This window comes from Meleagris gallopavo, chromosome 3, assembly GCF_905368555.1.
Source record: "Meleagris gallopavo chromosome 3, MGAL_WU_HG_1.1, whole genome shotgun sequence".
NCBI classification, from domain to species: Eukaryota; Metazoa; Chordata; class Aves; order Galliformes; family Phasianidae; genus Meleagris; species Meleagris gallopavo.
Window position 1 is genome coordinate 43876066 of NC_139406.1, and position 17271 is coordinate 43893336.

The following is a 17271-nucleotide window of genomic DNA, read 5'->3' on the forward strand; positions in this document are numbered from 1 at the left end:
AGAGCAGCTGATTAATAGTTCGCTACATACATTTATCTTAGCAGTCCTCCAGCCTTGCTCAAGGTATGAATTAGAACTTGCTGATGAAGTGGGCTGAAAGTCTTTGATGTGCCTTGAGGTAGGGTGTTTAAAAAGGGATTCATGCTAGTGCATGCTCAGGCTCTTTAGCCAGCAGGAGAGAGCACGCTGGTGAAAAGGGCAGGGTGGTGGAACTTCTTGGCAGTGTCATCGCCTGTGCTGTACAAAAAGAAACATGGATGAGGGCAACACCAAGCCTGGCTGACTGGTCATAAATTCATACCTTATTTGCAAATTCATACAAGTACTTGTAGGAAAGGAAGTCTTGAATGCATTATTCGTTCAAAGTGTGTGCTTAAAATGCCAGGAATGTTTACAACACCAGTACTGGCGTGCTAATTTCATATCTGATTGCCTCAGAAATAGTTTTGTAAACAAAGAACTCCTTGTGCTGTTTTATCATCTGACTGAGATGATGACAGATACTGACAGTAAAATCAGACCATGGCTGCGATGCCAGGACATTCTGGTTAGATCGTTATTTAGGAATTAGGCTGGAACATCACAAGAGTCCTAAAACATGCTAGAATAACCTTCCTTCTGCCTTTGCCATGCTCAAACATTTGCTGGCCCCACGCTTTCAGTAAGATTTCCACATGGAAAAGATTCCCAAGTTGTCAGTTCTGACAAGTTTATTCACCATTGGAAGCTGCCTTTGCAGCTAATGCAGATTCTACATATGGAGGCTGGTGCTTGATTTTTGCTTTAGCCAGGGGGTGAAAGAACAAAGTGCTCAAGGTTTTTTGAGCTTTTGACAAATCGGGTGTTCAACTCTTTGAAACTCAGTTACTTCAGCTGTAGGGGAATGTGATGTACTGGAGGAGCTCCCAAGCGAATCCAAGCATGAGTGAATAGATGTTAAACGTGTGAAGTGCCTCCGAGAAATAGGCAAAAGATTATCTCAACCAAAAAGTATAATTTTGGAGGACAAAACCGCTTTGTTTGCCAGAGACTTCTAGATTAAGAGACTTCTAGACTTCTGGATTAAGCCGACACTTGAAGGGTTTCTTTTGTTAATTATTACTGGCCAAAGACTCTTAGGGAAATTATGAGGGGAGCAAAAAAAGAATATCAGAAGAATGTTCAAATAGGTTAATTCCAGGTTTATGAACAGCAACAGTGTGTATGATGCACTTCAGAGATAAGAGAATCAAAGAGCTTCTAACTGAACCTTCCAGAGCTGTGTTGCGTTTAAAACCATATTTCTCTTTGTGGGTCACTGTCTGTTCTTCAACTGCAGTAAAAGTCTGCTCCAACACAAATACAGTGCCACAGATAAAAATTAACTGTTTAAGTATGCAAAATAAAAGAAGGCCCTTCAGCAAATACATCTAACCTAATGACACCCTGATTCTGTTGGCACCTAATTGTAATTACTTTTCGTAAGCAGCAACGAAGGACTCGCTAGTAATATTACTATGCATTTCAGAAGCTTATGTAAGTTGCTTTCTGAAGGCATAACACAGCATAACTTTGAAATATCTGTTCCTGAAAATGGACATTCAGTATGTTGCTTCATGTTTTCCTGGAATTTTTTTTTTATACTTCCCAAAATATTCATGTCGCTACAAATTAGTATCATCTTAGTGGGATAGAGGACATGCAAGTAAATTCATCTGAGAAAAGGCCTTTTTTTATCTTTGTTCCCATCTTTTGCATAGACCTTATACCGGAAAGGAACAAGCAGAGGACTCTTGTTTTTCATTTTGGTTGTATTTCAGTTTTATGCAGGGTTGTGCAATGGAATCAACATGATAGATCAGACAGCTGTGTAACGATAGTGCCTTCAGATTCCTTCACTATCTTTCTCTTCATAGGAACAGTTAATAAAAGCTGTTCCTCAATATCTGAAAAGACACAAGCACACATTTGCAGATAACTCCCAACGCATCTCCACCCTCCTTCCGGCATGCAGCTCTTCTGTTCCACACCAAAAGAAATCCCAAACTGACAGCCCTGCAAAGGAGTTACTGCTCTCCCCAGAATTTCATTTGCTTCAAGATTTTTTAATTAAAGTTTTAAATCTTTGTTATTCTTCATTCCCTTTGGCAGGCTGAATTATAACTGTGTCAGCTGTGCTTTTCAACTCCCCAGAGCCAGCCTAATGCACGTTCGCCAACTTCGTTTTGTATGAGGTCATGGAAAGCCTGCAAATTATCTCTCTCTAACACAAAAGTGATTGCAGCCATTTGTTAAAACGCTGTCCGGTCTCTTATCTAGAGCGGTGGAGGAGCGGAGCTTGATACTACACTGAGCAATTTGTAGAAGTGTCCTTTGGGTAGACTCGGCTCCTTGGCAGTGTCTTTTCTGAGTTTTTACTTGAATTGACACCTTTTCCTAGCATCCTATCCAGACATGCTTTGTTCCAGTTCTGTGTGCCCTTCCCATGACATGCAGCATTCAGGTGAATGTGAGAGATAAGAGCTAAAACATTTTCTTTCCTTTCTTCATCAATAGTTTTCCTCATAGTAAGGATCAGCCCTAACAAGGAATCACCCAACACAAGAGAAACGTGAACTTTTGGATACCTGGAGCCTGGGCTGCCCCATATGCTGGTTAGGAGCATCTCCACCTTGCCGTGGGGCTTGTGCTAGCCTTTGCCACCCACAATACAATGTAAATGCAACCCAACCTTTTCTAACCACAAACAAGACCATGCATCTAACCACAAACAAGACCATGTATCAGTAACCAATGCAAATCAGTGCTGGCTAAAGATGGCTCTGTGCCAGCTGGGAACCTTAGTCTTCCGAAGAAGCTTTCCATGCTGCACCTGCGCTGATGTGGATAATAAAACAGCAGCAGCAGAGTGTTGTGGAAATACTTTTAATGTCAGTACATGACTGGAAGGGCAGGATATTGCTAGAAAAATGGGAAATACATGACTTTACAAGGTATTGTCACTGAGCAGGACAGATGACAGCAGCCCAGCAGAGGGAACAGACCCAGCTGACAGTGGTACATGATAAGGGAGGGATGAGTGCATTTAGAGTAGCCAGACAGAATATCTATCTGAGTTTGAACAAAAACTGAAAGTTGAAAGGTTCCTAGAGAGACTCTGCAGAAGGAAGCTACAGCTCTGCCAAGGGTTTCAGGGTTGGGCTTCAGTTTGACATTAGCATTACTGGGAGGGAAGGAGGGTGAGGAGGAGTCCAAAGATAGCAGAGCTAACCACAAAGAATACATACTGTGGCAGAACAGATGCTGGAATCTCCTAACCAACTTATGGGTTAGGAAGGATGCGTCCACTATGCAGTGGCTTCAACTAAAAAGAAAAGGTGAGGCAATTTCACAAATTCCTTTAGGAAACTGATGTGTAATTTCTTATAAGCTTAAAAGGTCTTGCAAATGCAGAATTGCTACTGAGAAAACTGCTTGGGTTCACCACTTCTTTGTCAGCTCCTTTTCCTCTACTTGAGAGAACTCCAAATAATACCAGTCCCTCGTCTCTTGTAGTACCAGGCCTATTGAAAAAGTTGCTGTACTTCTGGATGGTTTAAGAGCTTACCGTAACACATCACTGCCTGCTAGGCCTTTGTCTTAATGTATCTGGTATGGCTAAATATCAACTGCTTGCCACTGTAAGTGATGACAGAGAGAACTTGTCAGAAAATGGTCACAGTTCTTCATTAAAAATACCCAGAAAGCCCCTAAAAATGTTTCTCTTTTTTTTTTTTTAAATAGACATTCACTTATCACTGAAAAAAAAAAAAAAAAAATATCAGAAAAAGCATTTTGCTTTGTTTCACTCCTCCTCCAGATTGTATATATTCATTATTTTCACATCATTTTAATAAGAATCTGATGAGAAAGTGTCAGATTATTTTTTTCCAATCTTTTCTAGTAGGAATGCACTGCATTCTGCAGGGAAAATGTTGAGCTATGGTTGGAGCTGTTCCAGACAAATAGTGCTTTTAAATTTTTTAATTGAGATACAGACACATTTTCAGCATAAAAAAAACATAAATGGGTAGAGGAGGGAGCAAATGTGTTTGAACAGGGTGTTCAGTTAAATATATTTTCAAACTCCTCTTTCTTTTCAGTGCTTGTTTGTTTGGTCCCTAAATACAACTTGAAGTACCTCCTGCAAGTCCACTCCTTGATATTAAGCACCGAGTTCAGCTTCTGCTTTAATCATGAGGGGAGGGTAGATTCTCTGTACATTTGGTTCACAGATATCTTGGACAACAACAGGGTCAGAATGCAAAGGTGTTCAAATAAAACTAGAACACCTTCCAGAAGAATGTTTCCACATGCTATCCAAATTCCGTTTTAGCAGAGAACTCGTCCTGGTTGCATGATGGATTTCTTTTATTTTTTTATCCTAGACTGCAACAAATACTATAAATTAATGAGAGGAGAGTTAGACCTAGGCAGCCACAGAATCACATGGAATTTAAAAAGTAGGATATGCTGAGAAGGTTTGTGTTTCCGACTATCCACAGCAATTGGGAAAAAGATCAAGTAACCTCATCCTTGTTTGCTTTTTTTATTAGAAATCTCCCTCCTTGGCTTCCAGAGCAGCCTGGCCCTGTTACCACTTCAGTTGAGGCAGCAGGAGAGAGGGATAAGGAAAAATGTTGCTGGAAATTTTCAGGTCATAAACTATTTTCTCCCCAAGTACAAGAACTGAGTTTCCAGCCAGAGATTTGGGCTCATTTCAACCCACGTGGCCTCATGGATTAATTCAGAAGTTGGCTTCAGAGAAGCACCCAGGGAATGAGGAATTGGGCCTGCACGGATCAGCTCTGGAAGCTGCTTGGAGGCACCTTCCCTTTGCCCGTCATTGGGCAGCAGCCATTTCATGGGCTGTTCCTTTTAGCAAGACCTTGGTGTTAGAAATACTGCACTGTACACCTAGGATATCCCAAACATAAAACAGATGTTCATCTTGTCCACTGATCACTTTATTGCTTTCTAGTTTATGTCATGCCCAAATGAGCTTTTTATTGAGTGTACTTAATCGTGTTTGGACTCAAATGTCTCTGCCTCTGTTCCATATTTTCTTTGAACGTCTGTTTTTAGAGATTAATCTTTCCTGAGACAAATGGAAAGGGAGTGATTTGCAAGGCCTTAGCCAATGTAATTAAGAGTCAAGAGCAGTTGATTTAAAAAAAGCAACACTGAAAAAATATGGTCAATTGATAAGCATAAATTACACATAATTAAGTCCAATTGTCTCTTAAGAAAACCAGATCTTTCTCATGTCTTGGACAGAAATTGTACTGAGGAATTTTACATGTGGCATATTCTTCCACTGAGAAGTTTGCAACTCTGTGGGAGATAGAATCAGAGTGAAGAAGGTTTACATAGGCTTAGGTTCAAGCACTAATGTCAGAAAAGTGATACATTTAGGTATCTCATCAGGCTGTACCCCACATCAAATCAGCAAGGCACTGGAGTGGAAGGGATACTGCTGCTTCCCCTCCTCACTTTCCCAGCCTCTCCCTGTCCTTCTTGCAGCCTCAGCCACATCATCTAGGTGCATTTCCAGTAACTGAAAGGTAAGCAGTGTGAACCTTCATTAATAGAGCAGCCAGCCAGGCCATCATAGCTGGCACAGTCCTTGGAAATTAGAAGTTATCATCATTCAGGATACAGCCCACAGAGGTCAAAGAGCCAGATGAACTACAGAGAAATATTTGTACTGCTAGACTTCACATTGATTTGAGTTAGCCTGGACCTTCCTTGAGTTTGTCCAAGGAATCCCCTCCACCCACAGCAGTAGCATAAGGAGAGCCGTGTATTCCTTTTGCATGAGTTTTGCAAGATTGGGGAAATAACTCATCCTTGTGCCTCAGGACATGAGCCCACTCCTGATAAGGAGAAAGGGACTGCTCACAATTACATACTCATTTGCATTACAGAGCTCCATGAGCCTTCTACCCACTGTACCACTTGCCACAGCCAAGAGACAGCACAGGGGACCAAGCAGCTGCAGGTGGGACTCATCTGCACCTTTTGCAACCTCACTGTGATGGAGAAGACATGAAGCGATGATAATACTCTCTGCCCAGCATCAGAGCCTTGGCTCATAATTCAAATGGGTATTAACGGTGGAGGGGAGAGATGGAACCTAAATCCACTGCTCCAGAAATGGCAAAATGAATGTTTATGCTTGGTAGTCCTTCCTGATTGAAGACTCCTTCTTGTCCATGCACTAAATTTGAAAAACAACAGAGAAATCTCACAGACACTCAAGAGTGACCAGGAAGACAACAAGAAGGGTTTCTGTTTTTCGTCAGGTTTTGAAGAAAGGCAACAGAAACACTTATTCCTGTAACGCTGTCTTTTCCCCATCTTGCTTTCCGTCATGCTAGTGGGACAAACACAATGATAAATTATTAGTTAGGGAGCTGTGGCATTCATCTGCTCCACTGTGGGATAGCAACACTGGAGGAACAAGTGTGAGGTAGGCACCTGGCTCAGCTTACTTCAGGTATCTGAGCAAGGACACCGCCAAATTTTGTAGTTCTGTGAAACCAGACCACTTTCCAAAGAAAGAGACTTGACAACCTCCAAAGAAAGGCAGAGTTCAACAACCAGTTTGATAAGTCCCAAACAAGACAGCAGATTAAACCTGGTGAGTCTAATGCAGACAAAGAGAAAGGAAGACAGTGGACTTCTGTCATATTGCGCTTGGAAGTTTGTTACATTAAGCTACATTTGATTTATTAATTTATTCACCTGCTTACAGCACCTAAAATTTCTGTCTGCTGACAGCTCACAGTCTTTAACCTACATCAAACAAAAAAGCTGTAATTGTCTGTTAGTATGAACTGAGATCAAGTCACATGGGAAAGCCACGCAAGAAATCTGGAGCAAAATAGGAAGCCATACCGACTCTTGATTCTTCTCTTGACCATCAGTAAACCCAAATTGAAACCTGCAGTTTCAGATTCTAACACCCCAGTTTCACAATCTTTGTGTGTTACTAGTGTCTTTGGTGCCCACGAGAACTAAATATTTTGCACTAGCCTCTGATTTTAGTTACAATGCCACAAAACCATGCCAACTTTGCCAGTTCCATTTCACTTACTGTAACACTATAACGTGATGGAAAGTACAGCAATAGTAGTGGGATGTCTTTGGCTGCAACAAGAGAACAAACCCAAATGCAGAAGCAAAGAAAAAAGCTGCTTACCTTTGGAAGACCTCAAATAGTCATGGATCTCCAACAAGATGCCCTTGCCTCCACTGCCAACAAGGTCTGAGAAGGAGAGGATCCTGACTCCACCTCTTCCAGTCACTCAGGGGCATTGTATGCACCTGAGCTCCCCTGGGTTGGCCCTGCCTTCCACCAGGTGCTCAATCACTGGTTCAGGCCATGACTTTGCATTTCGGCTGCATTTACTCAGTTCAACATTCTTTGGTCTTTCTATATATTCTTATGGTCCTTCTATCCATTTGCAGATGCTGAAACATGAATTTTAAAATTACTTAACAGGCTCCGCAAAGGGAAGGAATAGTCCGCTTCAGTAACATAGTGACCATGCAGTTTTGCTGGAGGCAGCAAGTCCAGCCTCCTCCTCAAAGCTGGTCTGTGGGCCAACACTGGTTCAGATGAATCTGGGCTACACCATTTAACAGGCACAGCTGCCTAGAGAAGCTGTGGTGCCCCATCCCTGGAGGCACTCAAGGCCAGGTTGGATGGGGCCCTGGGCAGCTGAGCTGCTGGGAGGCAGCCCTGGCCACGGCACGGGGTGGGACTGGGTGGACTTTGAGGTCCCTTCCAACCCAAGCCATTGTATGATTTCTTGTCATTCTGTACACAGACCATTAGTCTACATCCCAGTGAATCTAGCAGCAGACTTACTGATTTTTACTGACTTTCTGAGTCTACGTAATCTGAAGAGAAGGCAAACATATACACTATTTAATATATGCAAGAGGGATATATTGCCTGAGTCATGCGTTGATTCTCTGAAGCTACCTATAATCATATCATTGTGTTATGTGTAACTGTGAATCTTAAGGTGTGCTGTAAGCTGAAGATAGCAAATGGAGAAATGCTGACTCCATAGTGGCACATGTGGACCTTGAAGTATTAGTGATGAATTTGAGCATCTGTATAATGAGAGGAGCTCAGAGAGATTGCAGAGAAGAGAGCTGGATAGGGACGTGAAGAAAAAGTATTTGTTCTGTACACATCTCTTTCTCCAGTGGCTGCTCAAACTGACGAGGTGATGTGAGGAAACTCACCAGGTCATACTCCCATGCCAGGGCACAGTGGGCAGTACTTCTGAGAGGCCCTGTCTGCACATTGTGAAACACCCTCAACTCTCACGGACATGGAAACTGGGACGCTTGGTTTCCAGAGGCTTGCGCTCAACAGAGCAGTTCAGCAGCAAGCCGTCATCGAGCCTGACAGACTCTGCAAACCCTACACTTGCTGGAAGGAGCCATAAAGCTTTCACCATGTTCAGCAACACTAGGCTGTCTGCTTCCTGGAGCACCATAGGCTCTGTACAGGCTCACTCACATCTCCCTATCCTTGCTGCTGTCAGCAGGGTCACATGCCTGACATGGAGAGGAAAATCTGCAGAGGCTACAGTTGGGACTTTGCTAGATAGAGAAAGGGAATGTCTCAAAAGTTGGTGCTCAGGAAAGCTGACAAGGCCTAAAATAGCAGGTGGCTCTTCTCCCAGGCTGCTGCCCATGTGAAGAGCATACTTAAGACACCCGTGTCCATCTGCAGTACCAAAGCTAACAACTGATGCAAAGAGCTGAACAAAGGTAATAATTTCTAACATGAGACTCATCAAGTCTCTTACATAGTAAGTTACAGTCTGACCACGTCTTGTGTGACTGAAGGATACGGTTAGCCTTTTCTAGATTCAATCAAAAGCTGAACTAAAATGTCCACTTTATATTTGGGAATTAATCTCCTAATTGTGCTCCTGCTTGAAACAGCTCGAAACAAATGCCCTGGTTATCTGCCCTTGTTTGCAGATGGCACCTCATGAGAGTTCCTCTCTGCTTTCTTTCAGAACCATGACCGCACGTGCATTGCGTGCAGAATCATCTACCGCTCAGATGAGCACCACCCACCCATCCTGCCCCCCAAGGCAGACCTGACCATCGGGCTGCACGGCGAGTGGGTGAGCCAGCGCTGTGAGGTGCGGCCGGAGGTCCTCTTCCTCACGCGGCACTTCATCTTCCATGACAACAACAACACCTGGGAGGGCCACTACTACCACTACTCAGACCCCATCTGCAAGCATCCCACCTTCACCATCTATGCCAAAGGCCGCTACAGCCGAGGAGTGCACTCGGCCAAAGTGATGGGCGGAACGGAGTTTGTCTTCAAAGGTAGTGTGGGGGCAGAGGTAGCCATGTAGTTGGGGACCAAAGCAGAGCTTGCTCACCACAATTCAGTGGCTAACAACTTAGTTCTGTTGTTACTTGTGGGACTATTTTATGATTATTCTTCGGAGTTATGTAATGGGAGACTCTTTTGGAAGGCTTTCTGTGAGCACCCAGCCAAACTGTCTAGCTGCATGGCATTTTTTGCCACTGAGGCAATACTCACTTGATGATCATTGGGGTCCCTTCCAGCCAAAGCCCTTCTATCATTCTATGGTTCATTTGAGGCAAAAAACAGAAATCTCTAAGTAAGACATAATAAAGTAAGACCTTGCATCAGTACCTGTTGGAGTCCAGTAGCCAGATATCAAGCATCTAATCAAAATTCTCAAGATTAGATCCATGTCCTAGGGCTCCTTCAGTGGACAGAAAATGGCCATAAATGATATAAATAATTTTCTGGGAAGACAGATACAGCAGTGTGTGTCATTTCATCAGCTTCCAAGGGCCTAGAGCATGTAGGGATGTCTCCAAAGCCAGCTTTGATTAATCCCACCACAGTGCAGACTAGATGTATCTAAGTGAACCCCCTCAAGTTCTCCAGGAAGCGGCACTCAGTGACACTTTCCAGGTCCCTGCAGCTGAAAAGTCATTTCATACCAACAGCCTCATGGCAGCCTGCTCAAAAAGAGCTCAGTGATTTTAACCACTTACACAAGCAAACATCTCCAAAACAAAACATCCCTCCATTGCACCAGCCTCAGCAGAGCATGTTAAAATCCCAAGCACGCTGTAGGCTCCTCTCCTCCTCCTTTAATTACCATGTGAGAAGCATATAGCTTTCTCCATGTGTCCAACTTAGGAAAGTAGTTATAAGAAAGGATGTACTGATCTGGGAATTCCATAGGAGGCAGGATATCCTCGCCTGTCGGAGCTTTTGCTCTTCTTAGTTGTATGCAATACATTCCAGCTCAGCTCCAGTTTTTGCTTGAATTTCATGACTATAATATGCCAGCTTGCCTCACAAAACAAAGTCACTGATTTTTTTCCAGTAAAACTTTCAGGTCGCTCTCTATAGATTATCTCTTATGCCAGCCAGGACAACAAGTATTGAGCCACTGAATCAAATATCTTCTTATAAAACCTCAGAAAAAAATTTCCAAGTATAAAAAGACATGCACATTGTTAATGACCTGCAAAAGAATCTGGGAGTTTGGTGTGTTAGGAGGCATGAGGGTTGGTTATTTACTTCTGTTTTGGGCAGCAGCAATCCATTTGGAATTTTTTTCTTGATACAGTACTAAAAGCACACAAAGAATCTCTGTTCAGCTTCCACAGGCCCATTCAGTTTGGCTTTTCCCAGCTTCTTAAACTCAGCAGAAAAGTAAAACTTAACACACCTGAAGCAACTTAGAAGCTGCAACATATCTGTTTGATATTGCAGCCACTGTTTAGATAAGGTCCCCATCATTCAGAAATACTTAAGTCATGAAAAAAAAAACGGACAGATAATATATAGAGAATGTGGTATTTTACAAATTTTCCAATTGAAAATTATTGTTTCCCTAGCTTTACATGTGTTTAAAAATGATAAATGTAGGTTATAAGTAGCCCTCCTTCTGGTTTAATAGGTATGTTAATAAAATACGAGTAGAGTTTTCTCATTTCCTCTTTAATGCATCTCAACTAGGCTTTATCTGGAAAGGATTGCCTGGAATTTATGTAAAGCTCTGCTCAATCTCTGACTGAGATATGGAGCCATCAGGTTTTTTCCATCTGAATGTTTGGGTGTGTATGCATTCTCTACAAGAAGTAATTACATTGAGATGTAAAACAATGCATAGATTTGCTGGCCACACCTGCAATGTAAAAAAAAAAAAAAAAAAAGATTTAAGGAAAATCATTCAGAGCTGCTATAATTCCTGTTAGTTAGATTAAAGGACAGGCCAACATAAATTCAGGAAGCACCAGCACGTACACTGAGGTGTATTCAAAATAGCCTTATCCCTTGGTTTCTAAATGCATTAAGCAGCACATCTGACTTGAACCCTCCATGACATCACTAGCATTAGTCGTTATGAACAGAGACAAAGGGGTCAGTTTTGGAAGGATTTTGCAGTTTCCTTCCCTCAGTGACCATAGCATGCATTAATTGAATGCTAAGGTTGTGCCTGCAGAGGACATGGAGCATGCTGTGCAGAGCGGGCAGGCAGAAGGGTCATAAGGCTGATGTCAGCGTGTCACCTTTGCTTTCATCTCTGTTCCTCTGCTAACAGTTCATCTCTTCCTCACTCACAGTGAACCACATGAAGGTCACACCAATGGATGTGTCCACAGCCTCTCTGCTTAATGTCTTCAATGGGAACGAGTGCGGAGCGCAGGGCTCCTGGCAAGTCGGGGTGCAGCAAGATGTCACCCACACCAATGGCTGCATCGCGCTTGGCATCCGCCTGCCTCACACCGAGTACGAAATCTTCAAGATGGAGCAGGATGCCAGGGGCAGGTATTTGCTGTACAATGGCCAGCGACCCAGTGATGGGTCCAGCCCAGACCGACCGGAAAAGAGAGCCACGTCCTACCAGATGCCTTTAATTCAGTGCGCTTCATCCGTACCCAGATCTGAAGAGTCACCAGAGGAGAATAAAATACGGCTGTATAGCAGCGGGGCACCAGCAAAACATCCCAGTGCCTCAGCTCTTGCTTTGGTGTTGTTTATTTGTACTGTGTCATATTGGGACATTCTCAGCTAGAAGTGAAAAAACTATTTTTCATGACTACAAAGCCAGGATTCCACAGACTGAGGGTTGTTTTTCTTCAGAAAGAAAGGGACGTTTATTTTCTTGATGCACTTGAATGCCTGAGAACTGTTGTTCTTTTCCTTATTTCCCCCCCTCCCTGAATCACGAACGGCACTCGTTTGATGTTTGTGCTTTGAACTTCATCCAGTCTGATCCCTGGCCTGACATGACTGCACAAAAGTAATTGCACTTTAGGACTGCAGACTTCTGGGGGGCGGGAGGGGGTCTCCTTTTATTTTTTATTTTTTTAACTGCTGGGGTGAACGTTGTGATCCTGCTTCATTGTCTCTGCCATTTTACCATTGTGGTACTGCTCTGCCCAACACTCAGTTTCTCATCAGAATTTAACTCCATGGAACAAATCGGTGACAGCGGTTTCCTCTTGGCTTCAGGATTCTGGTAGAGACGTGTATATAGGATGGATTTACCACACAGATTTACCTGGTCATGATCTCACAGCACAACACAGAAAGAAACAGCAAGTCAACAGCCCTCCACTGAGATAGTGCTAAATGGTTGATATCTCCAATTAAAAGATATTCCAAGTAATTTAAACTGTTTTACAGTCATCAAATTGTAAAGATAACCAGTGGTTTAATATTTTCTCATTCAATTTCGTTAGCTGCATAATTGTTTCAACACTTTCTTATGTATCTAGCGAGTAGTTACAACCAGGTCCCCTTAAAGCCAGACAGGAGCCACATTTTTTCTGTCAGATATACACAGCATCATTAAGTTGCTGATGGAAGTCTTCAGTGACGTGCTCCATTGCCCTATTCATGAGGCCTTATATACCCCAAGGCACAGTGTTTGTGCCTTGGGTGCTGTATCAACCAGGTGGGTGAATGAAAGCAGCAGATCTAATGACGTGCAGCCCTACTTATCCACCTGGTTTCAGTGATGTAAGTGGTCTTTTTAGAAATAAGTGATGGAAGCTCAGCAGCTCAGCAGCAAGCCCACCATGGGCCCCAGTACCGCTGCTACTTTAAAGAGCAAGAACGCAGCAGGAAGCAGACCCTCATGGTCTGATGGATGGAGACCGGCCCTGCCTACCAGAGCCATGAGAAGGAGTTGCATGAACGCCGCTGCCTCCCTGCTTTTCTCCTTGCTAGGCAGTCCCAACATGCACTGTGTTTTCACCAAGCTTGAACCCACATCGGTTTGGGCAGACATTGCTGGCAGAGTTGGATAGGCAGAGCCCTCAGATGATGTGTTCTATAAGCAGCAGCTTGCCCTGAAACCCGCAGATATCCCCTGTGGTCAATACATCCTCATATACATACTGACACGAGTGAAAGCAGAGAGGGTGAGGGAGGTGTTCAGGGCCAGCAAGTCATGGATGAACCACGATCCCCATATTAATGGGGAGTAACTGAGGACATGGCTCAGCCTTGAGGCATTTACTGATATGCATGAGTACGCTAGCTCCCAGAAGGAACTGTGAGAGAAGTACAGGGAGTGAGGTCACAGCTCCCAGCTGTCCAGTCCTGTGCTACAGGAGGAAGAACTTTCTAAGGGGGTCATTCCCAGAGTCATAGGAAAAGCTCATCCTGAATAAAGCTTTCAGCTTTACATAGGTGAGTCTCCATACTGTACGCTAGAGCAAAAGCGTGCTTTGGAAACAATGATAACATGGGTTTTCCTGGCTGAACAAGCAGGAAAAAGCCATCCAGGCAGCAGATGGCCATACTCAGGCTCTCTGCCTCCTCACAGTGCGTGCCTTCTGCACAGTTTGTTCCAAGCTGGCGTCAGCCTTTGGCAGGGATTTCCACAGAGTGGGAACAAAGTCCGCTCACCCATTTTTAAGGCAGCATGAGGAGGCACAACCACAGGCTCTCGCTGCCAGATCGGTCACATCTTTCACACTTGTTCTCAGGCATGAAAAACTGAAGAAAGCCCATGAAAGCTCAAGAGTCAGAATCAGAGGCCAGGATGACTCAGCAGTGCTCATCCACACACCTAATAATAGATAATAGATTCTCCTTCAGCCTGACAGAAGGAGCTGAAAGCCAGCTCACTGTGGCAAGTCAAGTCCTAAGAACCAGAAGGGACTTAGTTTTCTCAAGCTAGACTTCATTTTTATAGTCAGCAGATATCCACCAGCACATCTCCAGATGCGTTATCGAGCTATTTCAAGATCCCAGACACATCTCTTCAAACAGTGGCTTAGCTTCTCATTTCTGTTTAAGACTTAGCTGCGTGAGTGAGCACCTGTTAGCTCTTACATGTAAAGATGTGCCTGGTGTGGCGTTCCTTTGACCACACGAGACAAGCTTCTTTCACCAGCAACCAGGTAGTTGGTGGTGAAGTTGGTAGTTAGGTAGTGTCATCTCTGGAAAATACAAATATCTGAGAGCTATTAAACCCTGATCCTTCCCTATGTACGTGCCACACACAGCTGAGTCCTGGCTGACCGTTCCAGTAAAGCAGGCCTGAACCCAATGCCAAGGAGCCACCCCATAGCACCATGTTCCATAGTCACCAAGGCAAGGGGCACAGCTGATTACTGCTTTAATTGCTTAATGTCAGGAGTCTTACAACAGTCTCAAGAGAACTTCAAGCTCAAAGAAGGTAGATTTAGGTTAGATACAAGGAAAAGATATTTTGCAGTGAGGGTGGTGAGGCACTGGAACAGGTTGCTCAGTGATGTAGTAGATGCCTGGAGACTTTCAAGGCGAGGCTGGATCAGGCCCTGGCAACCTGATCTAGTGTCCCTGTTCACTGCAAGGGAGTTGGACTAGATGGCCCTCAGAGGTCCCTTCTAAGGATTCTGTGATTCTTTAACTACCTGTCTTGTTCTTACCTCAAAAAAGTGCATTCACATGTGCACTACAACAGTTAAATCCTTGTTATGAAGCACAGGCTTGCAAAGATCTAGGTTTGCCAAGACATGGGGCTACACTATATACAAACATGACACAGATTGTGCAAACTGTACAAGAAATACATTTATTTTTCCTATCATTTAGAGATGGTTAAAAAGGAAGCACTCGAAAAAGACCTTCATAACGCATTGCAAATAATCCAATTCAGGTTTGTTTTGGCTCTGGTATACAATGGCTCTTCTGGTTTATTTGTATCACTGACTTGAAACATAGTTCTGTGATTTAGATTCTTAGCATGTGCTGCACCATCTTTCCTCCTTGGGTCTATATTTTCCCTTTATTTTGCTGTTAGCCAACAGAAGCCAAGTTGGACTAAGTTATGTCAGCCTTTAGAGCACGCGGTTTATTTGTCAGTCCCTGTGCTCTGTGAGGGTTCTGCTTGGTTACAGGCGCGGAACTAGGCACTGAACTCCCCTGATCTTCCCATTTCATCAGGCACTAAATTAACCGCCGCACGGCATATGCATTTGTGATACAATATATTCCATTCATTTTGTTCCATCAGCCTGACCTCATGTGCTGGCAGCCCTGACTGCTAAAGGAGTTAAGCAGCAAGTGCCTTAGCAGCAAACTGAGCAACTTGTCCCATCCCAAAGCTCAGCAGCTTTAACGTGAAACAGTGGATGGTGGCATATTCATTGATCACCAAAAGAAGTGAATGCTCATTTCCCCTTAGTACCACAGTGATGTCCTGTTCGAAGACCAACTGGCAGGACCAATCTGAAGAAGCTCTTAGGCAAACTCTTTGAAGACGTTCTGGTTTTAAAAAGCGATAGAAGGGATTGGAACGCTGTACCACGTCTTCCTGCTCTGTTTCTGTACCGTTTACACATTGTGCCTGCTGCCCTGGCGTAGAATATCACTTTGCTGAGCAGAGGTCCGCAGTTTAAAATGTAGTGTCTGTTTTGCTGAGTTTGCTGAGTGTGCTTGCTTCACGTGCAGGATTTAAAAGAAAAAAAAAAATCTTTATATTTTTGTAAAGCTATAGAAGGTATTTTTCTTCTCAATTCTATGTTCCAGATTAAGCTGCCGGGGAAGTTTTAGCACTTGTTGAACTATTGATTGAAATAAAAAAGCCTAATTGAAAAATGAAGGATTCCTTTGCATCTTATGCACGTCAGTGATCTGTTAGTTCTCCACCTCTAAAGGCTGATAGATAGCTCAGGATGCAGCATCCCTCTGTTGAGGGATCTGTGCAGAGAAGCTACTTTCTTACTGCCTTTGGCTGCAAACTTGACACTGGCAGCAGCCCTGGTGAAGGCAGCTGGGATGCCCCAGGTCTCACAGCTCATCCTTGGGCTCTGGGAGCAAAGTGAGCTGTGCTGCAGGCTGGAAGCACACCACAAGCAATAACAGCCACAGCTCGTGAGGTTAGGGTAGTGGCATGTCCGTGCAAAGGGTGTGGTTGCCACAAAAAGAAAACATTTGTCAGAAGGGAGCTGTGAGCAGATGGAACGTGCCTCGCTCTAAGGGCTAAGGCCCAGGGAAGGGAGCAGAGAGGACACTTTCTAAGGAGAAAAAAGTCCAAAATGATCCAAGAATGGAAAGCAAGGCATGGGATAACAAAAGCATCTTTCTTCAGCACTGCACCACTTCATCACAGCCTCACTTGCACAAAGAGAAGAGGTGCAGTGAAGCCAGTGGGACTTCCACCAGCAGCTTCAAAAGGTTTGCATCTGAGAAATGACTCAGGATTTTTGGAACCACGACAGCAGATTGCTGCATGATGAGGCTGCACATCAGGAAGCATGCCCGCAGTAACAAGGCACTGCAAAGGCAGCAGCCGGAGTCTAAGAGTAGGGGCCTTCCTTTCTCTTTTGTATGGAGAGGCAAAGCTGTGGGCACAGATGAATCCAAGCCTAAGTGTGTTCCATGTGGCATAATTTACCCCTCCTGACACAAAAATGAAAGGTAGGTACTAAAACACAGTACCACTCACTCTGAATTTTATTATTTGATTCATTTGCCATATTTTTTCCCATCTGAGAAATATTTTCCAAGAGCTTTTTCCTTCTCTCTAGCACTCACTGTTAATTTAAAAGAAAATTACTATTTGCTGCAAGCAATAAATAATCATAGAATTATTAATAGAATTGGAAAAGACAACTAAGATCATCTAGTCCAACCATCAGCCCACCACCACTATGCCCACTAACCATGTCCCTCAGTGCCACATCCACACAGCTCTTTAACACCTCCAGGGA

At 43.7% G+C, this 17271-nt stretch overlaps 1 protein-coding gene across 1 annotated transcript in view; it reads left to right on the top strand.

Annotated features, from left to right (window-relative positions):
- Positions 1–16156, top strand: part of APCDD1 (APC down-regulated 1) — a 30731-nt gene extending 14575 nt beyond the window's left edge. The window contains exons 4-5 of the mRNA XM_085220766.1: positions 9069–9390; positions 11683–16156. Coding sequence (XP_085076892.1) covers positions 9069–9390; positions 11683–12134 — 774 coding nt within the window. The 3' untranslated portion in view covers positions 12135–16156. The remainder of the gene's footprint in view (positions 1–9068; positions 9391–11682) is intronic.
- Positions 16157–17271: the final 1115 nt, after the last annotated feature.